The following is a 27,927-nucleotide window of genomic DNA, read 5'->3' as shown; positions in this document are numbered from 1 at the left end:
TTTAATGTTTTTCTTTAATTCTTTAAAGTATTTTAATATGTTTCTCTCTCCTATTCTTTGGAATTTTCCAATTCTTGTTACTGCATTTTGACCCTGCTATCTATTACCAATGTTTTACAACATTATCATTGCACTCCTAATATTTATTCTAAAGTCATTCCGGAAAATATTAGGGAAGCACAGATGAATCTTCAAGGAATCCCTCAAGAAACTTTCCTTTGCTCTTTCTCAACATGACCTATTGCCTCTCACTTGAAGCATCTTCTTTATCCAACACATAGTTTCTTTTTTAATCCTCATTTTCTTCATCCTAACTGATAGTTTTCCCATGAGGCACAGTATCAAATGCTTTAATAGACAGAATAGATGAGATATACTGAATGTCTTTTATAAGAAAATATCCTATCATGAAAAGCTTCCGCACAAGTCTAGTTCAACCTACCTTTGCAAATCTGTTAGATTTTATACTATTTTCTGTTTATTTTATGCCTTCAATGAGTACTTTTTAAAATTTGTTTTAGTTAATAATTGTAAGTATCTCTTTTCCATTCTCCCTACCTGCCAGCATTAGATTTGTTGTCATTTTTCAGTAAGTCTCCAAAATTTAGATTCTTAAGATTTTTCTGTTTTTTAAAAATACTTATTGCTAAGTCTGCACTTTCAGGTGCCAGTTTTCTCTCCATCTAGTATATGAGTTATTCAGATCTCTTCATTCATGGAGCCTTGCAGTTTACCATGTTTCTTATCTCTGAGTTTTACTCCACTGGATCAGAAAGTGCTGAGAACATCAGTTCTTTCCCCCTTGAAGAGAAATTAGAAGTGAGGGAAAGAAAGAAAATACCAACTGCATGTGTCTATGCTGTCAAAACCAGAATACAAATAATCAAAAAATAAATGCTTTGAACACCATTAAAAAAGGAGATTTCTTTTAATCTCTGTCTTTTTTTGGCTGTTTATACCTTTTCAAATTTGTTGTTCCGGTGCTTTTCCATGAACCGATTCCCCTTCTTGAAAAAAAAGACAAACCTACAAAAAAAACAAACACACACAGAAAAAAAAACAACCTGTGGTTGCCCCATAAAGGTAATGCAAGTGAAAACTGTGATAAATTTTTAAAACCTGAAAATACTGTAGTGTGACCCACTTTATAAAATGATAGGTTGTGAGCTAGGAGATATAAACTCTAACTTTCTACAAATCTCATAATCTCTTTGTACATAGCTGATAATGGTAATTGATTCTAATTTTTTCCCATAGAATTTAAAATGCTATTGAATTTTTAGAAAGCAATTATGGACAGACTGGTTTCAACTTCATAATTAAGTTAAATTCCACTATTCAAAGAAGGATAGATTTTTATTTTTAAATCAGAAAAATATAGAATGTCCTTCCAGATGTCCCTCTGTACTTTTTCATGCAGAATTAATTCTGTGAGAAGTTGCAAGAAAATCCAGTACAGTAAAATCTAAATTATCTGTGGATGGATTATCCTAGTTGTGGATTAACTCTTCAGAGTCAGTTAAAGTTTAGTAACATATTAGCTCCAGTTTATTGATGTTTGTGCTGCTTTTGATAAAAGTCTAGAAGCCAATGTTGCAATTTTCACATGTCAAAACCTTGCAATTTTCACATGTCAAAAAGATCAAAGTAATGGACCCTACTGCAGCAGAGTTGGATCTGTAATACCCAAATGTGTTTGTATTATCCAATTGTATTATGTCCTGCTTTACAATGGGGTATCCCTGTCATCCCCTCTGCAACAATCTGAGTTCACTCTCAGGTTCCTATTTGGAGTGGATCAGTTAGTTTTCTTGGCAAGATTTAGGTCTCCCTGCAGAATATGTATACAGATAAATTTTCTTCAGGAACTCCAAAACTTGTTTAAGTCATGCACTGCTCTGTGTGCAGTGTATCCTGGAAGGAGTTTGATAGCAGATAGTTATTGCATTATCTGCTCTTCCCTACATCTAATTCTGGGACATGCATAGAAACAAATTAGTTGATCTTCAGGCATCTCCATTATTAGACATCTTGAACTTTCTTCAGGCTTTATTTAACACTGGCAGCTTTAATGTTCACTAGCATAACTCCTGAGTGTTGCCAGCAACCAGAGCAACAGTGCCAAAATGAAATGAAAATTAAAACAAATGCCAGTTTTCTTACATGAAGGATCAAAATGCAAAGTGGATGTTCTGTTGCACTTTTGCATAAAATGAGCTGGACCTCATCCTAAACTGCAAAATCACCCCAGAAGTCTCCAGCCACATCTGTCTCTCTGGATGTGGAGGTTTCTGTAAGCCCACAGAGATTGTGAACTTGAGGGTCTCCTAGCTACTTGCCTTTTTTCCAGTACCCCTGCCATTGGTCTCTGGCCTTAAGACAGGTTGACTCTCCTGGGTGTCTTGTTCTGGATATGCTTGTTTGAAGAAAAGGAGGAAGGATGAAATACTAGGCAGGGAAAACCAGTAAGGGATGTATGCTGTGTCACTGGGGGGAAAACTGGCAGGCCATATACAGGAATGTCATAGCTGCACTGCATTCAGAACCAAGGAAAATTGCCTCTTTAATCAGCAGATTCCTGTACTCAGCAAATGTCAATGAGAAATTAATCACGTTTAACAGCTTACATAGTGGGGAGAAAATGGAAGAGGTGAATTGTGCATTTGTCTTCAAACATAAACTCTTTTATGGAAAGTTAGGTTTTAGAGACAGTGTTGTTAGGTTTTAGACATCCTGATTGTCTCAGGAAAGGACTGGCAAGAAGCTCCCGGACCTGTATGACACAGCAGGTGAGACTGGATGATCTGACAGTCCCTTGCGGCCCTAGGCTCAATTGGTCCATGAAGCAGTCACTTTTTCATTTCAGTAGCAGTTTAGTCAGTTAACTTATCTCATTTAACAATATTTTCTCTGTATCTATGTGATTCACTGGTAATGCATACTTGAGAAAGCATCCATTATTTGCAAAGCCTGGTTTGCTTTTTCATTTCAGCAGAAAGTGAAGCTGAAAACAGATGATTGATGGCTTTTTCTGTTTATTTTCTAAAAGATGTCAAGCAGGATATTTACTGTCTCAACTCCCACTGCAACTTTTTAGCTTGAGCAGTGTAAACACATCTTAACAACCCTTAGTAATTGTGGGAAGAAAGACATCATGAATATAATGAAAACTGACAGCACTTGTTTTCCATTCCTGTAATTCTTTTATGCTTACAAAGCCAGGCACAGTATTTTGTTCAAGTATTTCGGGGGTTCTAAAACTTCCAGATAAGAATTTATTGCTACTCATGTTTCATATATATTACTTGCTTAGTAAAAAACAAAATAAATGTTAGTATTTCATTCTTTATGTTTCAAATTACTTCAAAGCCCCTTGTTTATATACCCATATAAATGATGGTTTCCCATAAAACATACTGCCTACAATTTGAAAGTGAAAAGTCTTTACTTACAGAGAAAAATGACTAGCTGATGTGGTAACTTACAGATGGAAAAGGAAGCTTTAGATGAAGATTAAGTGAAATGTAGGGAAGTACATATCATCCAGAAGAAATTGTCTGTAGTGATTTATTATAAGTAAATGACAACAAAATTAGAGAAATTTGCCCAAGGATGCAGAATGCGTGCAGTTCTCTGCTACCTTTTCTTATGAACAAAACTCATAGGAAAATCATGATTTTTAAAATATTGTGAAAAGCTGTATGAAACATCAAGAGTAATTTTTTTGGTTTTAGCAAGTAATAAATTGTTTCAGAGTAAGCTAGTAAATAGTAAATAGCATCGTGAGTTTTATGAAAAGTGAAGCTGGAATTCATTCACTGTAATCCACAGATTTAGTCATTCTTCCATGAAATATCATTCGGAAACTTGCCATACTCACCTCAAAGGAATATTTCCAGTTTTCATACTCTCTTTCCTCCTAAACATGCTAATTCTGCTGAAGAAACTAATCCTGAACATTAGTCCCATAATGACTGAAAATTACAGTTTCTAGTGTAAATCATTTATAACGACTGATTTATTCTTATGCCAGCATCATCCCTGATCATAAATAGGTCTTCTCCTTCCCAATTGTTCCCACTTTGGGAACACTGTATTCTCACATTACCTATGTGGGAACACTTCTGATCCTGTCTTTCATTCTTCATTTTATTAGGCTTATGACACCTTTCAGACAAACACACCAAAAGAACCAGACTCTCCGTCCATTTCCATTTCTGATCAAAATTCTTCTCTTCAGCACATGTGATCAGAACTGCATTTCCTTAGTGCCTTGATCGATTGAATGGGTACTTGCCTGAGACAATGTTTCTCTTCATCATGATCTCATCACAGTGGTGGTGCAGGATTATCTCACAGTTAGCTAGTGAATCTTTTTTCTCCTGCTCTCCTTAGTGAGAGAGGAGAATGCAAAAATGAAACACAAGATGCAATATAATTATTAGAATTACTTTCTTAATAATTTAGAGCAGCTCTTCTAGGATATAATTTTTGAATAGTTTACAGCTTTTTAGAAATGACTCCCTTTGCGATTGCTATTATTTTGTTTACTTGTTTGGTAGTAAGGTAATGAAGATCAGGGTGAATTTGTAATAAAATGAGTTGTTTATGTTGAAGTCAGATGTGCAAGTCATACTCTATATTAATATCACTGCTTTATTCCTCATTTACATCTGTGACACTGCTAGTGATCTGTATGAATAGTGCTTGCTGTGTGCTCGGGGCAGGGAGGACACTGACCACTAGAGGAAACAGCAGTTTCAGTCCAGGATAAGTGTAGAAACCACTAGTTTAGTCTGAATCCAATAGTAGTCTTTATACTATAACCTAAATAATAGGGACTGGACCAACCCTTCCTCATCTCACTTGATTCAATACGGTTGTTGTTACATTCATATAATTGTTCTATAGTATAAAAATTGCAAATGCAATACAGTACAGTATTGATAACAGTGATCTTGGCATTATGAATCTAATTTTGTTTCCTAGTCTATGTTTTGTGCTTGGCCCATGTTCCTGCAATACGTCTTTCTTGAGTTAAATTGTGGTTTTGGAAAACATATTATTTCAATATGTCAGGCTATGGTTATTTTAATGAGATTTGTAAAAATTCCTTAGTTGCTTCAATAAATAATTTACCTGCTTTGTTTTCTCATGAAAACAATGTGGGTTTTAATTCACCTTGAAGTAGATGTTTACTGGACATTCTAATCCAATGTTTCTTCAAAGATTGCATCAAAGCTGTATATTTTATCACTGTACTATGCATCAGTGTGTTAGTGCTTAAGAACTGGACAAGGTCACCTGCCTTTAAAATGTCTGGAAAGTTTCTTTGACCTGACAGAAATGTTAAATGCTAAAAATATTTATTGCATGCAAATTGATATTCTTACTGAGACCAAGGAAATTATGTAAATTGTTTAATTAATCAGCTAATGTTTTATGTCATGATGAATGCAAAGTGGGAAAGACATGTCAGCAGAATTTTCTGTGTATGAAGATGTGTATTCATATAATTTGCTATTCATGTGATCCAAGAACATAGCACAAAAAGTGAGAAAATAGGATTCCTGAGACCCTCACTGACATTTTATTATCAGCTTCATAAATCCTCTGCAAAGCTGGTTAATGTGACCATAGTTTATATGTGATTATATTGTACATAATTTCCATACATTCCATAGTTTATTCTTAGCAAAACGAGAGTTGTTAAGTAAACAAGCTCTGAGAGCTAATGCTAAAGTTACTCCTAACAGTGCAAATTATTTAATTGGAAAAAAAATTTTTACTGATTAAACTGCGATTATAAAAAATTTCAGTTGGACTCTTCCTTTATCTTCCATGACTCTTTCTTTCCATGACTAAACACTAGTCCTATGATTATTTTTTTAATTGTAAGCTAATCAGCATTTAATTTCCCTGTAAGAATTTTAGTTACAGTTGGTTTACCTTTGATGTTTTCTTTCTTTTTGAAGTCTACTCTATAGAATGAGTGACCCTCATGTCATGTAACTTTTGCGTTTATGCTTCTTTTATGTGGAGTTTTTATTAGGCTTGTATCAATTCTGTTAAAACATCCTTATTTTATAATGTTACTTTTCATTATGGTACTGAAAGGAATGCAGATTCATTCATTGCTGAACAGCAAGTGGAAAATTAGTTCTTTGAATAATTAGTTATTAGAAATTAGTTGTATAAATTATTGTGGTTTGCACTTTTCCTATTTTTAAATATGCCTAAAATGGAATGTCTTATTTAGATGAAACATTTGGAATTTTGGACTGCTGCAAAACACATGAATCTTGCTGATGACAGTAATGAGTCATCTGGTAAGAATGAGATTGTACTGATAATAACAAAAAAAAGGTCTCTGCTGTCTGCTGTCTTTGTATATATGACCTTGGAGAGAAAAAGAACTTCCTTATTGCAGAAGTTGAGCATCACTGCTTCACCTGTTATTTCTCACATATTAAATAGATAATGTTTACAATGATCAGTGATGCTTTTGTGAGTTAAGTAGTTTCTCTTTATAGTGATCTGGACATTCAGCTATTCAGCTCTGTTTATGTGTATTAAATGATTACCCTTAACACTTGAAATTGCTTATAGTTCAGAGAATTGTCACTTTGCACCATTCCTATTAGTTTCTGGCATAATTTTCTCTTACTATAAATCATATTTGTAACTAAAGCAGTTTTGATTTGCATTTTATATTCATATAGAGACCATGAACCAAGCAACACCTGCTAGAAAACTGGAAGAGGTTCTTCACCTTGCAGAACTCTGTATCGAAGTATTGCAGCAAAATGAAGAGCATCATTCAGAGGTGAGGCTGTAGCTGCATTTGCTGTAGAGGATGGTTTGTTCCTAGATTTTTTTGTCCCCTGATGTGAAGCAAGTGTGTCAAGAAACATTTTAGCTTTACTTTCTGACATATGTTTAAGGCAGTTCACATTTACAGAGGAATAAGAGACTTGAAGCTTATGAAAAGTGAAGTGAAATAAAACGTTACTTGAATTCGCTTGAATGAACTGTAGGTTTAGAAATGAAAATTAAAGAGCATAAAAAAGAGAAAGCATCATTGTGCTGGAGGTGGTGAAATGGTTTGGAAAACATTCATAGCCTTATACAGTTGTTCCTTCCAACTTTTCACCTCTTATTCAAAATAGAAAGAAAATGTAACTGAACACTTGTTTTCATCATGCTGTACAGATCTAGATTACAGATCTAAAAATAATGATAGCTATAATAATTGCATTCACACTGTTGATTGGAAACAAACTTTTAAACTTTTGCTATTTAAAATAACATTGTAAGGTAGAAGAAATAAAATAGAACAATTTTATGTTTCTTACTCTCATGTCTTTTTCTTCATGATGCAGAAGCTACAATATTTAGAATTATGGCACCTTTTATATCAAGGAATTACAAAAATAAACTTGGCCAGATACAGATAATTTTATATGTTATAGACATTTAATTAATAAATACAGTTTTCTAAGGTTCAGGAAGTTGTTTTTACAATGTTCTCAAAAACTCAATAAATATTTTTTTAAATATGCAAAGGAATAAACATGATTTAGAAGATACAGTTATAAAATATGATCATTCAAAACATCTGGTTTTATGTCACACTATGGAATCTAGTTTTTAGCTTACATCTGTCATGTGTGAACTTGTTATAGATGTTTTATCTTATACTGAAGAAACAGCTGTTTTGATGATTTGAAATTAATTCCCTGGAGATCCTGTTCTACACTGTCATTGCCACTGTGTTACACCGTAATGATTACTAATAAAATGTACATATTGCTGTCTTTGTCTTTTGAGGACTTGCATTACTTTAAGAATATTAGACTTCCATGGAAAAGAATATAACCTCCCTCCAGATCAAATCGTACATGCATGATTAAACATCGCTGTTCAAAGATTCAGTTATTTGCTACTTATTTGCAGTCAGAGATGTGGTGTTTTTCAGAAAGGCATATATTGCATGTGCTTTCAGAAAAATCTATTCAGCAAAAGTTTTCAATCTAGTCTAAGATAGCTGGAAAAGAATAATGATCATTTTAAGACTATTTCCCCCTTCATTCATGTAATAAATGTTGAATTTCACTAACATTTATAGAGCATACAGAATTTCAATATTAAAATATATCTGTGAAAAAGATCACAAAATTATACATTTTCTACTCAAAACTGAATTTTAATTATGGTGACTTCACATCATAATGTTAAGGAAATGTTCAGTGATGGTAGAGTTGATGAATCTGTAAAATAGTATATCACATTTTTAATACTAGAATTTTTTTTCTTCTTTTTAATTCATAACATTTACAAATTTCGGGGATTCCCAAAGGGAAGAGAGGTATGTGATTTCTGGTGAACTAAGCATTATTTTTCACTGTTTTTGTCATGGAACTGTGTGTTGAACATGTATCATAAACTGTTTTCATGATTTCTGATTTTGTATAGCCACACTTGTGTGTCCTCTAGAATCTAAGAAGTCCACTCTTCTTTTAATCCAGTCAGTGTTTTTGTTCTCCTGGAATGTGTGTCACCAATTGCTAATTGCTTTTTAGCCTGTTTTCATATTATCCATAACGACTGTGCTGTAACATTTTTTCTCTGTTCTTCTTCCTTGCTGCCTAAGTAATGATGGGTAGTTCTTGAGAGAGTCAGAAAAATTTCTGTCTGGGTTCAAAGTGTCATTTGCAAAGGGGAAGAAAATGGAGAGAAAATGTACTCATTTTCTAGTTTTGGTTTTGCTTTGCTTTGAAAAGTTGGCAATGTTTTCTGAAAGGAGTTTTTTATGCCCAGCAGGGTCACCTACCAAAGCCTGTACACCTTTTTTTTTTTTTTTACATTTAGTTATTTTCTAGCATAAGGAGTCTTTTGCTTTCATGAACTCCCATTTATATAGGATTTATTAATAAGGAACTTCTTCCAGTTTGATGAAAAAGGCTCCATTTCAAACTCCTGCCAAAGTTTTTGAAGCCTTATCTGTCCTCACTGTGGTGCCAATCATCATCCTTCAGTACTGACACTGCAACACACAAAGTACTTTTCAGTAATAGCAGAGGATGCTCAGCATTTCTTTAAAACCTCTTGCCAATTCATCATTCTCCATTTGCTCCATGTCAGGAAGAACCACAGGCAGTCATCAGAAAGTCCAGGGTGCAAAAGCATCCTTGTAGACCACTTTGCAGAAGTTGTATTTTTTTTTTATGACTTTCAGACCTGAGTACATAACTCTACATTACCTTGGACTTACATTTCAGAAATGGAAGTGAGAATTTCTGGGACTTTATTTGATGTTGTGGGGACTCGGCACTTGTAGATCAAGCTACATATCCGTGGTGGCAACTGAGAAATATTCAAAATTAGGTATTCAAAATGAGTGACATAAGTTTGGAAGCAATGGCATTTTCCTACCTGCTGTGTGTAGGCATTTCTCACTGTCAGACATTTTTGTAAACTCTGAGCAAAATGCTCTCAGCAGTGTTTGATATTCGTCCTATTTCATAAACTTGCTTCACCTTCATCTTTAATTCCAGGATCATACAGCTTCCCCTGATCCAATGCTCAGCTTCAATACTGACCTTTAAAAGCCTAGGTTTATGTGACAGTGAACAGGTACAATCATTACATCTCTTTGATGTGGAGCTGGCTTTACTTACTGACACTATTTTTAACAGATCTCTTCTTTAAAGTTAGGATTATTTAAGAATATAATTTTTTTCACAGAGAAAACTGTATTCCAGCATGTTACTGAAAATTACTACAGACATTAGTGACCTTCTCGAGATATAGCATTTGCAGAAGGAAAACTGGATGCCTTTCTTAGAGAAGCCAACACCTTTAAGGTGAAAATAGGAACTAAAAAGCACTCTGTAACTGTTAAAAATTTTTTTTAGACTTCAGAGAGTAAAATTTCACACTAAAACCATTCCTTCTGATTACTAAATGAATGCAAAAAATATTCTTAAAAATTTATTTTAAAAATGAATTCATCTGATTACTACCAGCTTTAGAATTGAATGAAAACAAAAGAAGCATATACAGTAATTCTTTCAAGGATGAACCTTCATGCTTTTATTTGCTCTCTGGAAAATTATTTGCTCTCTGGTATTCATACTCCTTTTTTTAGTTTTTTAGTGTTATATTTTTGTTCAGATTATATCACCTTTCCCAGCCTAACCTGTTTGATTTCTTACATTTTTGATGCAAGGTTTTATAAAATATTTTCACATTTTTCACTTTACCCATTCTTCCTCTGCAAATGACATGGCATGACATACCCAGATAAGTTTTTCCAAAAATAAAACACATCTCTTTCCTTTGACTTGTGTTTAGTAATTCTGTTTTGTCATGTTTGCAGGCATTTGCTTGGTGGCCAGAATTGTTGGCTGAGCATGCAGAGAAGTTTTTGTCTCTGTACTCTGTTGATATGGATTCAGCACTTGAGGCACAGCCGCAGGACTCCTGGGACAGCTTCCCACTTTTCCAGCTGCTGAATAATGCCCTCAGAAATGACAGTAAGTTCTACATTTTTTTACATGTTCTATGGACTATATTTTTTTATGTGCCGACACTTTAGAAATGTGTTTCTAAATAATAGAATGGTCAAAATAAACGTGACAATGTCTATGTTTATGATACATATCCTGGTGCTCCATTTCTTGGAAGTTTCTCTCTAATTCTGTAACATTTCAGTCCTTATTCTGGCAGTCCCATATCCATTTAGTATTCACAGAGTACACAGTTTTGAATCAATTATTTACAAGTAGTATAAGATGCATTGATAGTTTGTGTTTAATCTATACTGCTTAAATAAAGTTATAGTCTTTATTTCTTTCCAAGCCTTCATGTAAACTAATTACACATTAGTTTTGTCTATAAAAGTATTGTAGGCTTAGCATGAATGGAGTAAGATACACACAATAAATGTTTCATTTGGATCCTATGTTGAACCAACTGCATCTTCAGAAACTTATTAAAAGTGCCATGATGGTGTCATTTAATCTCAATTTAGTAGACTGCTCAGAAGGGTATAGGAATTGTTCAATCTTGTGCAGATCTCAGAAGAATTAGACTACTATACAGTGTATTGTACACTACTTTAAGTGGATGTCTGGTCATCTATATTCAGGTGTCTTTCCTACTGTCTTTCTTACATTTTCAGTTTAGGAAGCATATCCCTAGTTGTGATGTTACATGAGGTTAAAATAATTATTTGGTTTCTGAAAACTGTGTAGGTACTTTGGAGCAGTCTTACAAGAAGGGTTTGCGACACCAGTTTTAACTACATTATTGTGTCATTTGTATTCCTTTCAGGTTTAGTTCCAACCTGAGAGAAGTGTTAGAAACATACAAGGATTGTCCTCACATCCAAAGAGATTCCTGATAGGCTACTAATATTTCTTTTCTTAAAAGATTAAGTGGATAATAATACTAAATTAATAAAAAAGCCTTAAGAAAGACATTTTATGAAAACTTTCATGTCAAGGCAATTATCATACATATTGTAAAACTTCAACTGGAGGATATGAAACAACTGTTGTATGAAATATCACACCTGTATACCGATTTCCACAATTCCCTAATGGTAAAAGATATAGTAAATTACAGTTTCTCGTGAGTGAAAGCCATCTGGAAAACTATACACTTTTTTTCCCCCAGAATTACTGGAAAGCAACGATGGAAATTAGTCACCTTTTAATCAGTGGATGTGTTAGCAAGTGGCAAGTGACCATTCTACCAAGAATTGATTCCGAAGTGGAACATACCTCAGTGCTTATTCTTTAATTAACAGCCTTTTCACCTTGTAACTGCATTAAAGCGATTAGAAAGTGCTTCCCATGCTTATATAATCAATTTTAGTCTTCTAAAGTAAAATAAATAATTCTGGCTTTAAGTGAAAATCTTTTCCTGCAAACTATCACTTTCATAAAGATATATTTAGGTAAAAAAACGTAAAAAGGGAAAAACTGGAATGTGGTCTCATGAGGATAAAAAGGCTAGTGTTAATAATTAACAAGGAGAGTGAAGTGGAGTAAATTAGCCATAATAGAGCCCAGAGTGACTGGCAAAGTCACCTCTCATTATCAAAAAACTCATTAGGAAATGAAGAGGTGGAAATCCCACTGGGTTATTCTCGCTCTCTGGCTATATCAGAGATTACTTTTCAGATTTCTTTCAAATGAAGAACTGTTAGGTCACCATATTGCATATTAGGTTAATCTTCAGTGAAATTTGGAGGACTGACGCCTGCATGTTATTCTATCTCGAGAGCTTTAAATGAGCTCTAAATCTTCAGTGCAGGAATCAGTTTTCACGTAAACCTGACATGAGAGAACTCCTAACAATAAAGAAAATATCTTACATTTACAGCATTAAAGAAAACTTACATGTAAGACTATTTTTATAACTATGTCACTAAAATATAATATGAGAAAGACTGTGAAATAATGAAAATGCATTGTCTTGGCTGTTCAAATAATAGTGAATGTGTTATTTTACATCGTGTACAAAACATTGTACAAGATTCAAGGCGAATACTTCAAAGCCAATATTCGATTAACAGTGAGAAAAAAATGTATTTTCCAATACAGCATATAACTTCTCATGAATTAAGAGAGGGGAGGATAGGGAAGTCCTTACTGAATTCTCATTTCAATTATGAGGGACTCTATTTTGTGTCACCTTAAGATTCTTCATTTTTTTTCTGACCTTATTCCACAAGGAAAAAGTTCATCAGTGATTGCATTCCTGTTGAGTCTAACTGAAGAACTGCTTTAAAAAATTAAGAGAGTAGTATGATCTTCCCATCTTCTACAATACTTCAGTTTTTCTTCTGAGAGCTAACTAAAAAAATTGATTTAAAAAATGGCATTCACTGCAAAGATGAATAATAGATTGAAGATAAATTTGTTGTGATTTCTCAAAATGTAAAGGTTTGAAAAAAATTAATGTAGTTGCTTTTATAGTATACATTTTAATGATCTCTAAAATTTCTACTGTAAAAACACAATTATGCCTGGCTGTTGTAAAACTTCACGGATTGTACAGTGATAACAGTACTCAGCATCTCTCTAAGACAGCAAAATTATTTTTTCCAGAATTAGATATTCATGGTAGGGGAAAGGACATAGTTGTCCCAAGATTGTGTCTTATTTTCTGTAATGAATATTTTACTTTTTGTCCACATTCCTTGTAAACTATGTTGTGCAGGGGCCAGCTCTAGAGGGCAATTTACTTTCTGTAGTTCTTTAATTATTTAGATTGATCAGGTTTTTAGTGCCTGTAGACAGACATGTTTCATTTAAGATGGTGTCAGAGATATCTTTTAGTGGCACATGCCTGGTTACATGAAGTATCTGTATATTTGGCTTATTTTAGAGGTTCTTCAACTCTGTATTCAATATTCTGCTCCTTTCCTTGACAAGTCTTCTCTCCAAGTGTCACTATATACTGTACTGTTGCTCAGCATTACTGCATTACTACGTTGACATGAATCAGTCAAAACTAGGAGTATTATAGTTAACTCATAAGCTTCATTTTCTATCAAGTATTACTCAGTGGAATGTCTGCACACCTGCTGGAGCTCAGCCATGACCTGTAGACGGTCTGATGAAGCTGACTTAGAAAAATCAGCATGTTGAGTGTTAGCCTTGTCAATGCTATTGCCATTATTATGGTCATTGACTTCAAACAGGAATTCTCTTATATGGTTTTTCCACTAATGCTGTAGCTAATAGTAGAGTGGCAACAAACACCAAAGACAGCATCATCACCTTCCTGCTTTGTTACATCCTCTACACCTCTTTTGTACTAGAATTTAGGTATAACATCATAGCCCCTATCTTACAGGTTAGAATTAGAAAACAACTTGAATTTAATGTAATCAGGGCAAACTTTATACCCACACCAATACATTTCCTCCAAACTTACACTTCTCATTAACTGTAGTGGGAATCTTTTCTTAGGTTGGGAATTTAAAATGTTTGCTCAGTCCTGTTAGGAGCTGCTTTGAAATAGTAGCCTGCCTTCAGATATGAACTACACGTCTTGGTTACTGATACTGAAAGCTAATTCAAGCTCCTTACCAGGATATTCCATAACCTTTTCTGACTAAATGGGCGTTTGAGGCAAAGGTAAATTGGGCAATAACCAATTCATGTCACTCTATCTTGTAAAGATGAAATAAATTTTCAGCTTGCTTCCACAATATATACCTCTAAAAGTCACTTTTCAAGTATGTCTTATGTGTAAAAATACAATTTCAATATAAGCTGATGTACTTGCAATTTTCACTACAATTTAAATAGCTGATTAAGAACTTCTCTGTGGAGGCAGAAAGTAATATAAACAGGAAATTAATGGAAATATAAACTTTCTTTTCACACTCATTGGTTGAGTTTTAGTTGCTACAAATGTAGTGTGGACCCTCAAGGATATTTCCTTTTTGAAATTTACTCCTTTTCATTTTAGATTTTAAAATATGCCAGAAAGTCCAAGTGGTGCCTTCCTGAGAAGCCTATGGAGAGCAGGATGATTATAGACTCTCTGCCAAAGGGCTAATTTTGTTAGTGGAAAAGAGACTCCTGTTAATCTGTGTCATTCTTCCTTTCCTTTGATTCTGCAGAAGCTCTTAAGGACAGAATAACATGCTGACTCCAGGATAACTACGAAAATGTGCCTATATAAGTAAAAGTAAAAGAAGCCACACAGCTTCTGTTGTACACAAACGCAGTAGATTCTTTTCCTACTATTACAGATGAAAACTCCTTCCAGTGCTGCATAATTAGACTGTAGTTTTCACCTCTAGTATTTTCTCATCATATTTTAATGTGTTTCAGCTACCTAATATGCAAAAAATTTAATAATTTTCATCTTCAGTATTTCAAGAGTTTCTCCTTTGGGAATCTGTTTTTGTTCCTGTAATGTGGTTTTTTTATTGCCTAAGCATTATCTTGCCCTGGCATAGGCTTTCATTTTATTGTTGCTTGTGTGAGGTGGCTCATATGAAGTGGGTGTGGGGTGTCTATATGGACAAGACAATGGAGAATTAAGCTTTGAAGACAAGTGGTAGTTGAGGGATTTGAAGTGTGGCATTTCCTCAAGGATCTCTTGTTTCCCATCTGCTTTGACGCACAGGTGGTGCCTTTTGGCAAGATCAATTCTAATCATAGGGTAGAGTGCCATGAGTCTTATGATGATACTCAGCTATATCACTTAATCCTGTGCTCAGAGTTCTTTCCCTGCCCTGCATTAATCCTTGATAGAGATCTCCAAATGGGCAAATCAGAGGTGCCATGTCCTGAACCCCGGGAAAAGAGAAAGCTCAAAGAGTTGTTGATCTGAGACAATGCTCTTGTAAGTGTACCCACGTACAGAGGGATCCCTCTGAAGGAGCAGTGACAGTAAGTCTTACCATCGCTTTGGAAAGTTTCACTTCCCTGTAAAGACTGGTGTCATGATGCTAAAAAGCGATTCAGCTTTTTAAGTTGAACAGCTTTTATTGCCCATGACTTCTTTAAATTTCCTTCTGACTTTGGAATAACAAGAGTCACCCTCTTGCCCATGAGGCTTCATTACTATAATTCCCAAAGCTGGGCTTGTAGCAGAGCATTTCTGTGGTGTGCTCAGAAAACACTAAACTACAAGCTTATTGCTTCAAGTAATTGTGATTGCCTGATTAATTACAGTCCTGCACTGGTTTGCTCTAAAGCAGCAAGATTGACCTAACTGACACATTGCATTCTTATTGTTATTTTTAAGCTCAAAGTTGCCTTCAAAAATCAGCCTAATGTGCAAATGGATACCAGCCACCTTTTGTTTCTCAAAGGCGATGTTCATCAGCTTTTCTGTGAAACCTTTGTGTTAATGTCCAAATCCTCCTCAGTCACATTTACTGTGAGTCACAGATGAAGCAGTTTTAAGAGACATAAAGTAGCTATAGAGAAAAATAACACTGTTTTGAATTCCTGATATACAAATAATTAAGCCAGAACTAACTAGTTAACAAGTAGTTCTAGGAGCAGTGTAAATAATGGATCATGTTTGTAATGGGCTCATAGGTACTCTCAAGGGTAGATTCTCAAGTGGTTAATAAAGAGATGATCCTGTGCTGCTGCCTTTTTCTCAGTGGAAACCCTAATAATCTCTGTCTGCTACCTAGCTGCCTGTTTTCATGAACCTTCCTATATCTGATATCTCCACTCCTGTGTCTAATGTGGTTGAAATTAGCTGAAAGTTTCAAAATTCTTGTCAAGAGAGGCAGTTACACAAAGCCAGAGAGGGCTGATTGCATAATATTGTTTCCTTAGGTAAAACTGATTGATACATAATTTTCTATTACTCTACAAGGATGTTTTCAAGAAAATAGTTCTTGCTTTCAGATCATTGTATTAAAGAAAAAAATAACATTAGACATTCAGCAACAAAGGCACTTCCGTGCAATACAAATAGCAGTAGGGAACTGAAATTGATGGCAGGTTTTTCCCATATTCTCCATCTCTCCCAGGTTCACTTTGCACCAGACATTATTCAGGAATGGAAGGCAAAGGAGTTTCTGGAAGTTATAGAAATTATTTTGACATGGTATACATGGAGTTGTATTTGTAGTGGAACAAGAAGGATTGTAATTTTATGATATGGTTTCCAGGATTTGAGCCCTTTGATTCAGGCTTTTCTTCTTAGGAAGAGGAGAAAGCCTTCTCAAAATGTGGTTTTGTAACCATTCAGTCAAACAAGAAGCCTGGATGTGAGAATATGTAGGAGGAAAAACCCACAAAATAATTTAAAACAACAGAATATGAGTGAAGGAAAATGAGGGTTACCAAAGTCATGAGAATTTCTCACTATGGCTCAGCCTGTATGATTTCCATATGCACATGGGAATATTGTTTTAGGTCCTAAGAGCAGTACTGGATTATTGGGTGAACACAGACATTCAAAACATGAAACTGATATATTCCCTTGGTGAGATAAGAGTGTACTAAGAGTTAGGATTTGCTAAGAGAACATTTTAGGGGATACATGGACAACCAGTGGTGGTGGCAAATTTTCAGGTTTTAAGCATCTTCAGTTTGCACTGTGTGTACAGTTTTTCGTGTAGTAAATCCTATCTGTGAAGTAGGTAATTCTACTGCTTATGAATGACATTCAAATACTATCTTTTTTGTTTGTTTTTTTGTTGTTGTCCTGTCTTGATATGTAAGTAATCAACAAAATTGCTAATGCTTTGATTCAGCTAGTATTATTAATAATTATTTATTATTTCAATTATTTAATTAATGATTAATAATTTTAAGAAGATGTTCTTGTTCAATAAAGGACTTTGGCATGTAGCTAGTTTTCATTACACTGACATTTTAAAATGTGCTGCACTATCCTCATGGAACACTTTACTTACCTTTTATGAACTATATTTCTTACAAAAGCTGGATCTTATTCTTAGCTTTTGTGTACTAAAACATTTTAAGATATATTTATTCCTATAACAAAATAAAGCAAGGAAGGTATTTGTTATTTGTTTGTTTTTAAAGCATTTCTGTGCAATGGAAAGTTTCACAAACACTTGCAAGAAATTTTTGTTCCCATGGTCGTCCGCTACATCGATCTCATGGAATCATCAATTGCCCAGTCCATTCACAGAGGTCTTGAACAGGAGTCATGGCAACCTGTCAAGTAAGTACTTTATACAAAATCTGAACAAAGCACCTGCGTATAGTTTACTGTCTACTAAGGGGTTCTCCCCCATTGTCCTCTAAATATTCTATTTTTTATTGTATTCCTACATTGTTTATTTCTTCACAGGAGCATCACCAACAGTCTTCCTAATGTAGCTCTTCCAAAAGTTCCAAGTTTGCCTGTTAATCTTCCACAAATACCTAGCTTTACTACACCAACCTGGATGACTTCTTTGTATGAATCCACGTGTGTATTCTTCAATAACCTTCTGACTGTATGTCAGCTCTGCATGGCCTTGCTAGTGTTCTGTGCAGCTGTACTTGGATTGCATGGTGTTTATCATCTCTTAGTTGGAAATTATTGTTTCTTGGGAGTGAGCCAAGCATGGACTGTTAGTGAGTTGCACTTTCAAGTACATTAAAATGTAGCAGTTTTAAACCTGATAACACAAAATCAACTTGGCAAAGGTCTGTCATAGTATGAATGATGTTTAATATTCTAAACAACCTAATGACTCTTCTGAATTAACAAGCAGTGGGGAACCTTTTGGATAATTGATTTTAGATCATGGTTTTGTAAAATGAGGTGGCCCATTATATTTTTGCATGGGTTAGGTTAATTCATTGTATATTGGCTCTGAAAATTATTGATTGCAAATATTGTTTTTAGATTAAATGTCCATTTTACAGGAAAATATTAAAATGTTAATAAGTACCCAGAATAGAAGTACATCCATTTCTTTGGCTGTTTTAAAAAACAAAAAGCATATTTCTTTCTGGTTTTTTCCCAATATTTCAGTGATCTTTTCTTAAAAATAAAAAAAAATAAAATAGAACATACATGCCCTGTTCTGTGGGAGTATTCCAATGGTTACAGATCAGATTTCTGTGTGATGACATTCATATATTTTAGGGAAAGGCTCAAGAACCTTATTTTAGAAAAAGTTGTGAAAGACTTCAAAAAACACATATTCTAGACACAAAACTTGATAATATTATTTCAAACCAAGTGTTGTCTTCTCAAGTTTTATGACAGACTTAAATGCTCCTAACAAGCACTAGATCTTTTTCTGCCAGAGTTCATAGAATCATAGAATACCATATTGAAAAGGACTTCAAGGATCATCTTGCCCAGCCTTTCCAAAAAGCATGGTTTAGTTTAGTCCAGCACCCTGTCCAGCTGAATCATAAAAATTTCCAATGTAGGGGAATCCACCACTTCCCCTGGGAGGGATTATTACAATGGAAGATTGTCCTCATTGTGAAAAATTCTCCTGTTGTTTCCAGTCAGAATTTCCCCCAAAGTAACTCAAATGCATTATCCCTCATCTTTTCCATGTGAATCCTTGTACAAAGGATTTATTCTGATTGTTGTTCTGCTGTAAATTCCCCTAAAAATTGACAAAATTCCTCTTAATCCTCATCTGTGGTACCTTTTGTGTTTACTATATTAATGCTAAGTTTCTCCTGATACGCAAGTCATTTCAGCTCTTTCATTAAAAACTAATCAGTCTTCTGCAACTCAAATTCCTTTCTTTCCCCCATGTTTTCAAGGCTCACCTTTTTTTTTTTTTTAAGAATGGCTTTCAGAGTTAATAGTTGATTCATATTCATCTATTTGAATATTGAATTTATAATTATATATAATAAATACAGATTCTGATTGGAGGAATGTAGTGACAGAACTTCCTAAAATTAAAAGTTCGGTGCAGCAATAAATTCCTAGACTGTGTTGTCAAAATACGTGCTAGTATAGTGAAATTAAGCTATGGAGTTAGTTTCATGGTATGTATGACAATGTGTGCATAAAATCCCAGACTAATCAGTGAAGTTTTCATAGCATTTGGTGAACAGTGAGGTTGACATATGCTGTAACCACTTGCCAGCAGTACGTGTCATTCTGCTTTTTTACAAAAGGAGTGGGGATGAGTAGTGTCCCCACTGCAGTGTGACCTTTGTAAGGTCATCGTTTCCTTTCAGCCACCCCATACAGCATTCAAGAACATGCTGGCTCTGATGTAGGAGCCTCTTCCTGTTGTTTTTCTATAAACATGGAGCTTTGAGGTTATATTTCACAAGACATGTATGACTTGACAATCTTGATTGAACATAGCATTAAGTTACCTTTGTATTACTCTGGTATTCAGGCAGTATTTTAAGAATCTACCTACATCCTATTGAAGAGCCAAGTAACTTCTCAGAATGACCATGTATTTGGATCAGATCAAAAAGCAAAGACACTACAAGTCAGTTGTTCCTCCTTCCATGCTAAGGAGTTTCCTTTTTCCTGCTGCCTCATCTTCCAGCAGAAGTGGTTACTTTCACTTTTACTTTCAATGTGAAAGAAAGGAGAAGAGTTTTATTTCTCTGCCCACTTATCCCATCCTATCTTTTTTAGGGGGAACAAAGCTTCTTCCTATAGTTAAATTCTTCAACAGGGAGATTATAGAAGATACCTATGCTGCAATACCTGTTAAGCAAAACCTAGTGTTTCCTTACAAGTTTCCCTTTCAATGTGATGAACACACATCTTAAATGGACTAGCTTCTAAGTTCAGGAGACCAGGCTCTGCTTTGTCAGTCATCACAGGTGGCTCCTTCTCTCCACTAACTCCCCAAGTCTTTCTTTTCCAGTTCACCATATTCACTCACCTTGGCCATAAAGCTGATGCTTTGGCAAGAAGATGGTTATGTATATCACTGTGGGAGACTTCCCTCTTTCTCTTTGAAAGTGATGATTTTGGACAATTATTCATTATAAATTTGAATTACACAGTGAAGAATCTACAGTCAAAAAGATTGAGAAAAATCAGTCTGTGAGCCAATTGTGTTAAGGGTCAATTATAGTTAAGGGTTTATCGAAGTCCAGTGTTTGTTTTGTCTGTCATAGGAAGAGATTTAATATTCTTCAAACTTTACTAACGTTCATGTTCATGCTCCTGAGTTCATGTTTAAATACCTTCGTATTCAATAGAGCTGTAATGTGCCTACCTAAGAACTTTGGTGAAAAGAAAGAAGTGCAAATACATTCACAATTAGGCATCCCTTTGTGTGCTTTTTTTGATGAAAATAGATTTTTTTTCCCCCTTTCACTTTAAAGTTGCTACAATTCTTTGGAACATTACTGGCAGAGATTATTTATATTTTTTAATTAACTGTTCCCTTCTCTCCCCTTGATCACATGTTTTGTAGCAGTAAATATACACTGCTTATAACAGCATTTAGAAAGATCACCTCATTTTCAGTTATTTTTTGGGCATTGGAAAGCAAGATATGAAAACGGAAAATTTTTATGAGTAGCAGTCTGTTTCTCTTGATTAGTCTCAGGAGAGGACAACTCACAGGACACCTTGACTAGACATGCAGACCAGTGTGGATTACTATTCCATTTGGCTGAAGATAACCTTAAAGAGCAAAAAAGTTTGAATATTCTGTGAAAGCTTCTAATCAGCCAGAATGAGAGATTTTTTCCTTACTTATTAATTAATTCAAATGTAGTACTTTAAATCGCCCTTCATATTTTAAATTTAATTTCTCTGACTGTTCTGAACCTGGCTTTTAAGTTAGACTTGTGGGTGATTTTAATTGTTTAGGGTTTAATTTATATATTATTATTTTCAGTGCAGATGTGACATTGTTTCGGTAACCAGAAATGCTGTAGATACAGATTGTCTGTTGCAATCTGGTGCCAGTCTTGAACATCAGCTTCAGGAAAACTCAAGACTGGGGAAACATGGAATAAGATATATGTTTATAGGAGAATAGTCCTGTCTTGTCTTCCACCAGGCAGCATCAAAGGAAATGTGTCAGTTATATTCTTCCTGCTATGGCTCAGCTATAATGAGTGACCAGTGACCAGAAGAGACCAGCTGGAGCAGTCCCAATGCCCTGATTGTGATATGAAGGGACCTGGTCTGAATGTGTCTGAGCTCTCATGCTGGACCTCTCTGTGTGTTTATGCATGCTGAAGGAGTCACGTGGCCACATTTCATTTCTGTTTTGAGGGCTTTTATCTGTAGTGCCACATACATTCCTGTCACAGTGCTTACCTCCAGTAAAGTGGTAGGAGTCCATGGTCTGCATCTTTTAAGGATGGATATTTAAAAGTACAGCCATAGGACTAATGGAATAGTGAAATCTGGCTGATCTACTTTCTGTAGAAGTTTTGAATATGGCTAGTTCCTATTGAGCGTTCTGGAAGATAAATGTATATTGTTGGGCAAATATTTTTTCTTCCAAAAATACTAATATGCAGTAAGAAAGAAGACTCAAGAAACATGTTTTGGTTGCTTGATCCTTAGGTGGCTACACTCTTAAACTAAGAGAAATCATGGGGTAACTCTATCCCTAGTGTCTTTGAGGAACTTTACTTGAGTTGCAAGATTGTTGCAAAAGTTTTGCTTCATCCCTCCGCTCATTCTGCTGGTAGAAAGTAGAGAAATGGGGCTCAGTGCAAGTAACTGAAATTATTGAAAATCCTTTTCTGTTGAAGAAATTGTCAAGTGACCTTCTGAACCTTGAACATACGTCTTGAGGCAGCGTACAGAATGTAAATCTGGAGCTCACAATCTAGGGGCTCACAAAGGATGTAGAGCTGGTGCCCCGTTGTGTAAACAGTCCTCACAAAACACTTAAGAGTAATATCTTAGTAGTAGCCTTAAAAAAATGGTAAATTTGTTAATTTATAAAATTACCATCACTGCCCTTTGGTAAATTCTAGAAGGATCGAAGACAGCTGCTTTTGAATCTTGAGGTTGATGGATAGTGGGTTTAGATATTTAATATTTCTCCTATACTTTGATATCCCAAGCCACCCTGTGGAGTTTCATATCTAGGCAAAAATATATTTATTCTACATCTACTCTGGACCCATGTGTATGCATATTTTCTGGAAAGTCTGCTTTATTAGTGGAGTGCTTGATTAATTGCTGCTTCTCAGGTACTTGGCAAGCTTAGTGGGAAGCTGCCTGACAGTGGTCAGTGGATAACAGAATTACTTAGAAGGCTGTATGCATCTCCCAGATTTGATGTGATATTTCTTGGAGAAACATTATGTCTTGGATCTTTTTTTTACTGTGTTCAATATGATGCAAGGCATAAAGCCATATAATAATTTAGGTTAAAACGGACCTCTGGAGATACTTTGTCCACTCTCCCAGTCAAAGTGTGACCAAACACTAAGTTAAAGAAAAAAATGGGAATTTACCAGGATGGGCATAATATTTGCCTCTTTTAATCATTGGTAAACTTTTCTTACTGCTGGGATCTAATTAATAAGAATGGACAGCTAGATAGTATTTGAAAGCTTAAGTTTTGACTAGTAAAGTAGTGGAGTTTATGCTTAATTTTAAAATCATAGATAACTAGTAAATGTAGTTTTTAATGAAAGACTATCACTTCAGTTTCTTGGTAGAGCAATAATATTCAATTCATTAGACCGAATTGGCTTTACCATACACATTCAAATAAAAACTTTCAATAGCCAAGAATGTCCAAGTGTCCTGTCCCTTCATAATAAGAAAAAAAAAATAGTTCAGACATTCTGAATATAGATTCAGGTATGATTTGAATGCAGGAATTTTTCCTGCTACCAGGAGGAGCTAAAATCTGAGTTTGGCTCTTCTTTTGCAGCAATTAACAAATAAATGAGACATTAGTGTCTGGATATGTGAACCAGCAACAAACAGCTTCTGTTGCAGTACTTTATTTTTCCTCCCCATCTTTTTTTAATATGTTAGTCAAATATAAATGTCATTGGACAATGCTGAATAAAAAATTGAAGAATGGGAGATAAAAATGATAGGAAAAGAGAATGAATGAATGAATGAGTGTTTCTCACACAATGAATTAGTCTTCCATGAACCTGTATCTGTTATTACATCATTATAATTGCAAAACTTTGTTTTGTAGTGTAATGAAACAAATTAAGTGGCTACTAGAGAGTAAACATGCATAAGAATACATTTATGTTATTATGAATTCCATTAGGCGAAAAAGAAAAAAAAAGTATGGAAGAAATAAAAAGCGGTTAAATTGTATGATCTGATGATGAAAACAGTTCTGTTTCTTGAGAAATGGCTTGTTTTCTAGAAAATATGTGGTTTTACCAACTGTAATATATATATTGAGATTGTTCCCATTTCTGTCCCTATATTATTTGTCTTATTCTTTTATCCCAGTCATCTCAAAAATTGACTTAGTCACTTTTGAATCAGTTAATGTGTATAACGTAGCATCTACAGCTTCATTTACTGCCAGTGTACACAGCAGGTGTAAAGACATCTTCAGTATTTGCTTGTCATATAACTTAAGAAACAGTCCAACAGGATTATAAATTTTCCAGAAGTTTTTTGTTTGGTTTTTTTTTTCCCTTCTATTTCTTAATTAAACTTAGTGATGTATAAAAGTGGTCCCTGTTCAGGTTCAACCTTAACAGGTAATATCCATGTACGAGGTGTAACCTTAGCAGTCCTATGGGCCTTTTTCCTGTTTCTGCTGTTTTCTTTCAGGAGCATGATGCAATGTAAAATTAACAATTACTATTTAAAATAAGTGGGGAAAAAATACATGATATCAAAAAAACCTAAACTAAAAACTGTGCCTGAAACTCTAGCATATCATTCTATGCATCATGAAGATGTCAAAACCTGCGCCATTTAAAACCAAAGCCAGAGTTGGCCACTCAGAGCCAGCCTTTCTCTTAGGCGGTCGCTCCTGCTCCCAACTTGTCACCTGCTGCCCAGCCCTTACTGGCTGTCCCCGTCACCTGCCCTGGCAGCCCCACTGGGAGCTGAGGCAACATTGCAGAAGACAGTGGTGGCTCTGAAGTCGTGGTTGTGTTAAGGCAGTGGGGCAAGGGGCAGGCGGGTGGGTCTGGAAGGTGGTGGATGCTGTGAGACCAAAGCAGTGCTCCTGCTGCATCCATGCTGCCACTTCAGAGCCCTGAACATGAGCTATGCTTTGCTTCACTTCACTGCCCGCTGCCTCATCTAACCTGGTGTGAACCAATGGTGGTGCTACTTTCTGTCTGAGGGGTGCATTAATCAGATATTAGAGGTCCTTTCTGGTTTTTCATTTGTTTTTGAGTCAGACTCTGCTCTTGTCTGAGTATACTCAGCACTCACTGATTTCTTCCGTGAGAGATGGGATCACCTAACATTTTGATAATTCAGTTCTTCTGTCATGAGGTAGAAGAAGCAAAATGGCAGTACTGATATATTTAAACTACTTGGATCTGAATTGGGACTGTCAGGTGGAGTTTGGCTGCTTGTGTCACTAGTATCCTGGAATTCCATACTGCGTAGTATGCAGTAATCTGAAACTAAGCCAGGCACTGCAGTGCAATGCATCATTAAAATGTAAATTATCTGCGTTGATAGCATAAGTGTAACTGTAGTTACTGCTAAAATTAGCCATATTGTTATATTTTGTCACAAGCAATTCTCTTTAAATTTATCAATCTGTCCAAGGTAGAAGAAGAGTTTTAGAATTATATGTTCAATCTGAGATGACATAGAAGCATATTAATGCCCTGATTTTGTATGCACACAAATTTCTTTAAATAGTTTCTGTTTTCTTTTTTTTTTTTTTTTCCACATGGATCCAATGTTATTCCCTCAGAATTAATGAGCGTTTATCAAGGGACTATGTGTCTGGGTATCTCTTTTATAATATTACTACTAGCATCCTCATTTCTTTGGTAGACTTGTCTACCAGAGTTATGAAGGCAAGAAAACATATGTGCAGTCTTCAGTGTTTTGAAAAGATCCTTACTAATAATAATTCCTGTACCCTATATTTTTCCTGTCTTGATCTAAACTTTGAGCTACTTCGTTTCCCATGTTCCCCAACTTCCCATATACTTCCCTAGCCTGCCATATTTCTCAGCTAACAGATAAGAAAAAATTTACTTTTTTCACCCTAATACGAAATATTTTAAGTTTTCCATTACTATTTTTGCATTTTTTAAGTAAGAGCAACTGTGCTAAAAGTACAGGGAAATGAAGGAGGAAGGTGGTGTGATAAGGAAATCTTATTACCTTACATAATTCTGTGGCAACTGGGATGGACATCAATAAATTTATCTTCTGTTTCTTGGGGGCTTTGTTTTGTTTTGTTTCTTATAGCAATGGATCAGCTACATCAGAAGATCTTTTCTGGAAACTCGATGCTCTGCAGATGTTTGTTTTTGATCTTCACTGGCCAGAACCAGAATTTGCCCACCATTTAGAGCAGAGACTTAAACTCATGGCCACTGACATGATAGAAGCCTGTGTTAAAAGGTACAGTTGAAATGATTAATTAAAATTCGGGAAAGATTTGAAAATGAGCACAGGAACAGCCATACCGGCTTGCAGAGGTATATCTGTACCACAATCCTGTCACAGGAATCAGGACAACTCTAAAGAGATCATGACTTGTGTGTATTTCCCAGCATCTGGCAATCAGCAGTTTGGCAACATATAAGAAATACCAAGGAGAATTTCTAATTTCTACGTGTGTTGTGAATAGACCCTTGGATGAGAATAAAGCAAATATTTTTTTTCTATTCCATAATTGTGGCAAATATTAACAGATGTCAGAATTCCACAAGAAGAGATAATTTTTCTTTTTGCAGATTTCCCTCCCCCTCTTACTACATTATATTCTGTTAATAATATTACTAAATTTGTCAATTTTAGAGTGCTGTCTTTAAGAAATATATTACAAACTAAAGAGTTTACAACATTTTTGCATCTGTACATTTAACAAAAAGAGTAAAACAACAAATAAATAACAAATATATAAATAAATAAACAACAAATCCAACTAAGTTTTATAGAGCTAAATTTCCAGAATTACAGAAAATGCAGTGTCATGTTTTCTTGAGTTGTATCTAAATGCAACACATTGCCATTATCTAAAACTTTGGATCATACACGTTTGACCATGTGTATTTTGATGGCATACACAAAGTCGGCTAAAAATGGCTCACTGCCAGGTCGCAACCAAAAGCTGGGAACGAAATTATTTTCACAGAGGCGTTACAAAAGACATTCCTTATGAGTTGTTTTTTTGGTCTGTGATATCAATCCCGATACCTATGCTGCTTGATTTCATAGTCAGTAAGAAGATTCTGTTGGAAATAAATGGTTTAATTAGTAATACCCAATGATCCTAGTATCGATACATAAAATACATTAATATTTTAGACTTTATTCGTAACATGTTAGTCTTAATACACTAATTATGTTGTAGTGTGGTCAAAGATACTGTACAAGAGATAATAAAGATTAGACAGTAGCAACTCAGAAAAGAATAATGAAACTATTCTAAGTGTTCTTGTGATATTAATATGATCTTAAGAATTTTTAAAATGGAAATAGGATTCTTCTGTTCCCATTTTCTAAAAATATTGTGTCCATTTCTGGTACCCACATTTAAAAATAAGGGTTGAAATAAAACATTACATTTATATTTATGTATGCTGAATTATAATATATTTCAGTGACATTGTTCCTTATTTGCACTGAGAAGAAAATAGGGGATTTGTATTACATGTCTCTGGATATGTCTTAACTTTTAATATAAATACTAATATTTTGTTAAAAATAAACTTATTTTCTAAAATTCTCTTTTGTATTAAAGCCAGAAGAGGAGCTTTTTGATTTAATTTCTTAGAAACAAGCATTTGATTGATGAACTGCATTTTAGGCTAGAAAAGCTGGAAAATTGTGGGACATTTCCATTGCTTAAAATTATTTTATTCATCGTACAAGGAAATATATTATTATCTAGTAGGCAAGAAGACAATACTTTTATTGTTCAACCGAATTCACTGAAACCCTGCAGAACCTTGAGATTGCCATCAATTCAATTGTTTATTGAATGGGCAGATATTCTGCACTTAGCGAATTTTAATTCTAAGATGTTCTCATGTGCATGTACATTGTTAAGCCAGCATGTTTAGTAAGATTTACACATTTGTACAGTGGTTGCTCAGACACTTATACTGCAAATTTTATTTTAATATACAGAACAAGAATTGCATTTGAACTCAAACTGCAAAAGACAAACAAATCAACAGACTTGCGTATCCCTTCTTCTCTGTGTACAATGTTTAATGTCTTAGTTGATGCTAAAAAACAGACAGCTAAACTCTGCATACTGGATGGGGGGCAAGAGGTAAGTGGAATTTTGTATTTTTAATTCCTAGGTTCGGTTGATCTGAAACATCTCAGACTGGAGACAGT

General features: G+C 34.8%; 1 protein-coding gene across 15 annotated transcripts in view; it reads left to right on the top strand.

The window, feature by feature from the left end:
• CADPS2 (calcium dependent secretion activator 2) overlaps window positions 1-27,927 on the top strand; it is a 292,864-nt gene that overhangs the window by 225,175 nt on the left and 39,762 nt on the right. For 5 of the 15 annotated variants that reach the window (XM_027896992.1, XM_027896995.1, XM_027896991.1 and 2 more), the window contains 7 exons: window positions 6,723-6,826; window positions 8,360-8,368; window positions 10,382-10,538; window positions 17,553-17,694; window positions 17,824-17,943; window positions 25,822-25,977; window positions 27,712-27,859. In XM_027896992.1, the coding sequence (XP_027752793.1) occupies window positions 6,723-6,826; window positions 8,360-8,368; window positions 10,382-10,538; window positions 17,553-17,694; window positions 17,824-17,943; window positions 25,822-25,977; window positions 27,712-27,859 (836 nt within the window). The remainder of the gene's footprint in view (window positions 1-6,722; window positions 6,827-8,359; window positions 8,369-10,381; window positions 10,539-17,552; window positions 17,695-17,823; window positions 17,944-25,821; window positions 25,978-27,711; window positions 27,860-27,927) is intronic. The other 10 variants (XM_027896999.1, XM_027897002.1, XM_027896997.1 and 7 more) reach the window with 3 other exon arrangements.

This window comes from Empidonax traillii, unplaced genomic scaffold, assembly GCF_003031625.1.
Source record: "Empidonax traillii isolate 1590-97213 ecotype Southwest subspecies unplaced genomic scaffold, ASM303162v1 scaffold524:size468641, whole genome shotgun sequence".
Classification (NCBI taxonomy): Eukaryota; Metazoa; Chordata; class Aves; order Passeriformes; family Tyrannidae; genus Empidonax; species Empidonax traillii.
This window is presented reverse-complemented; position numbering and strand designations above follow the sequence as displayed.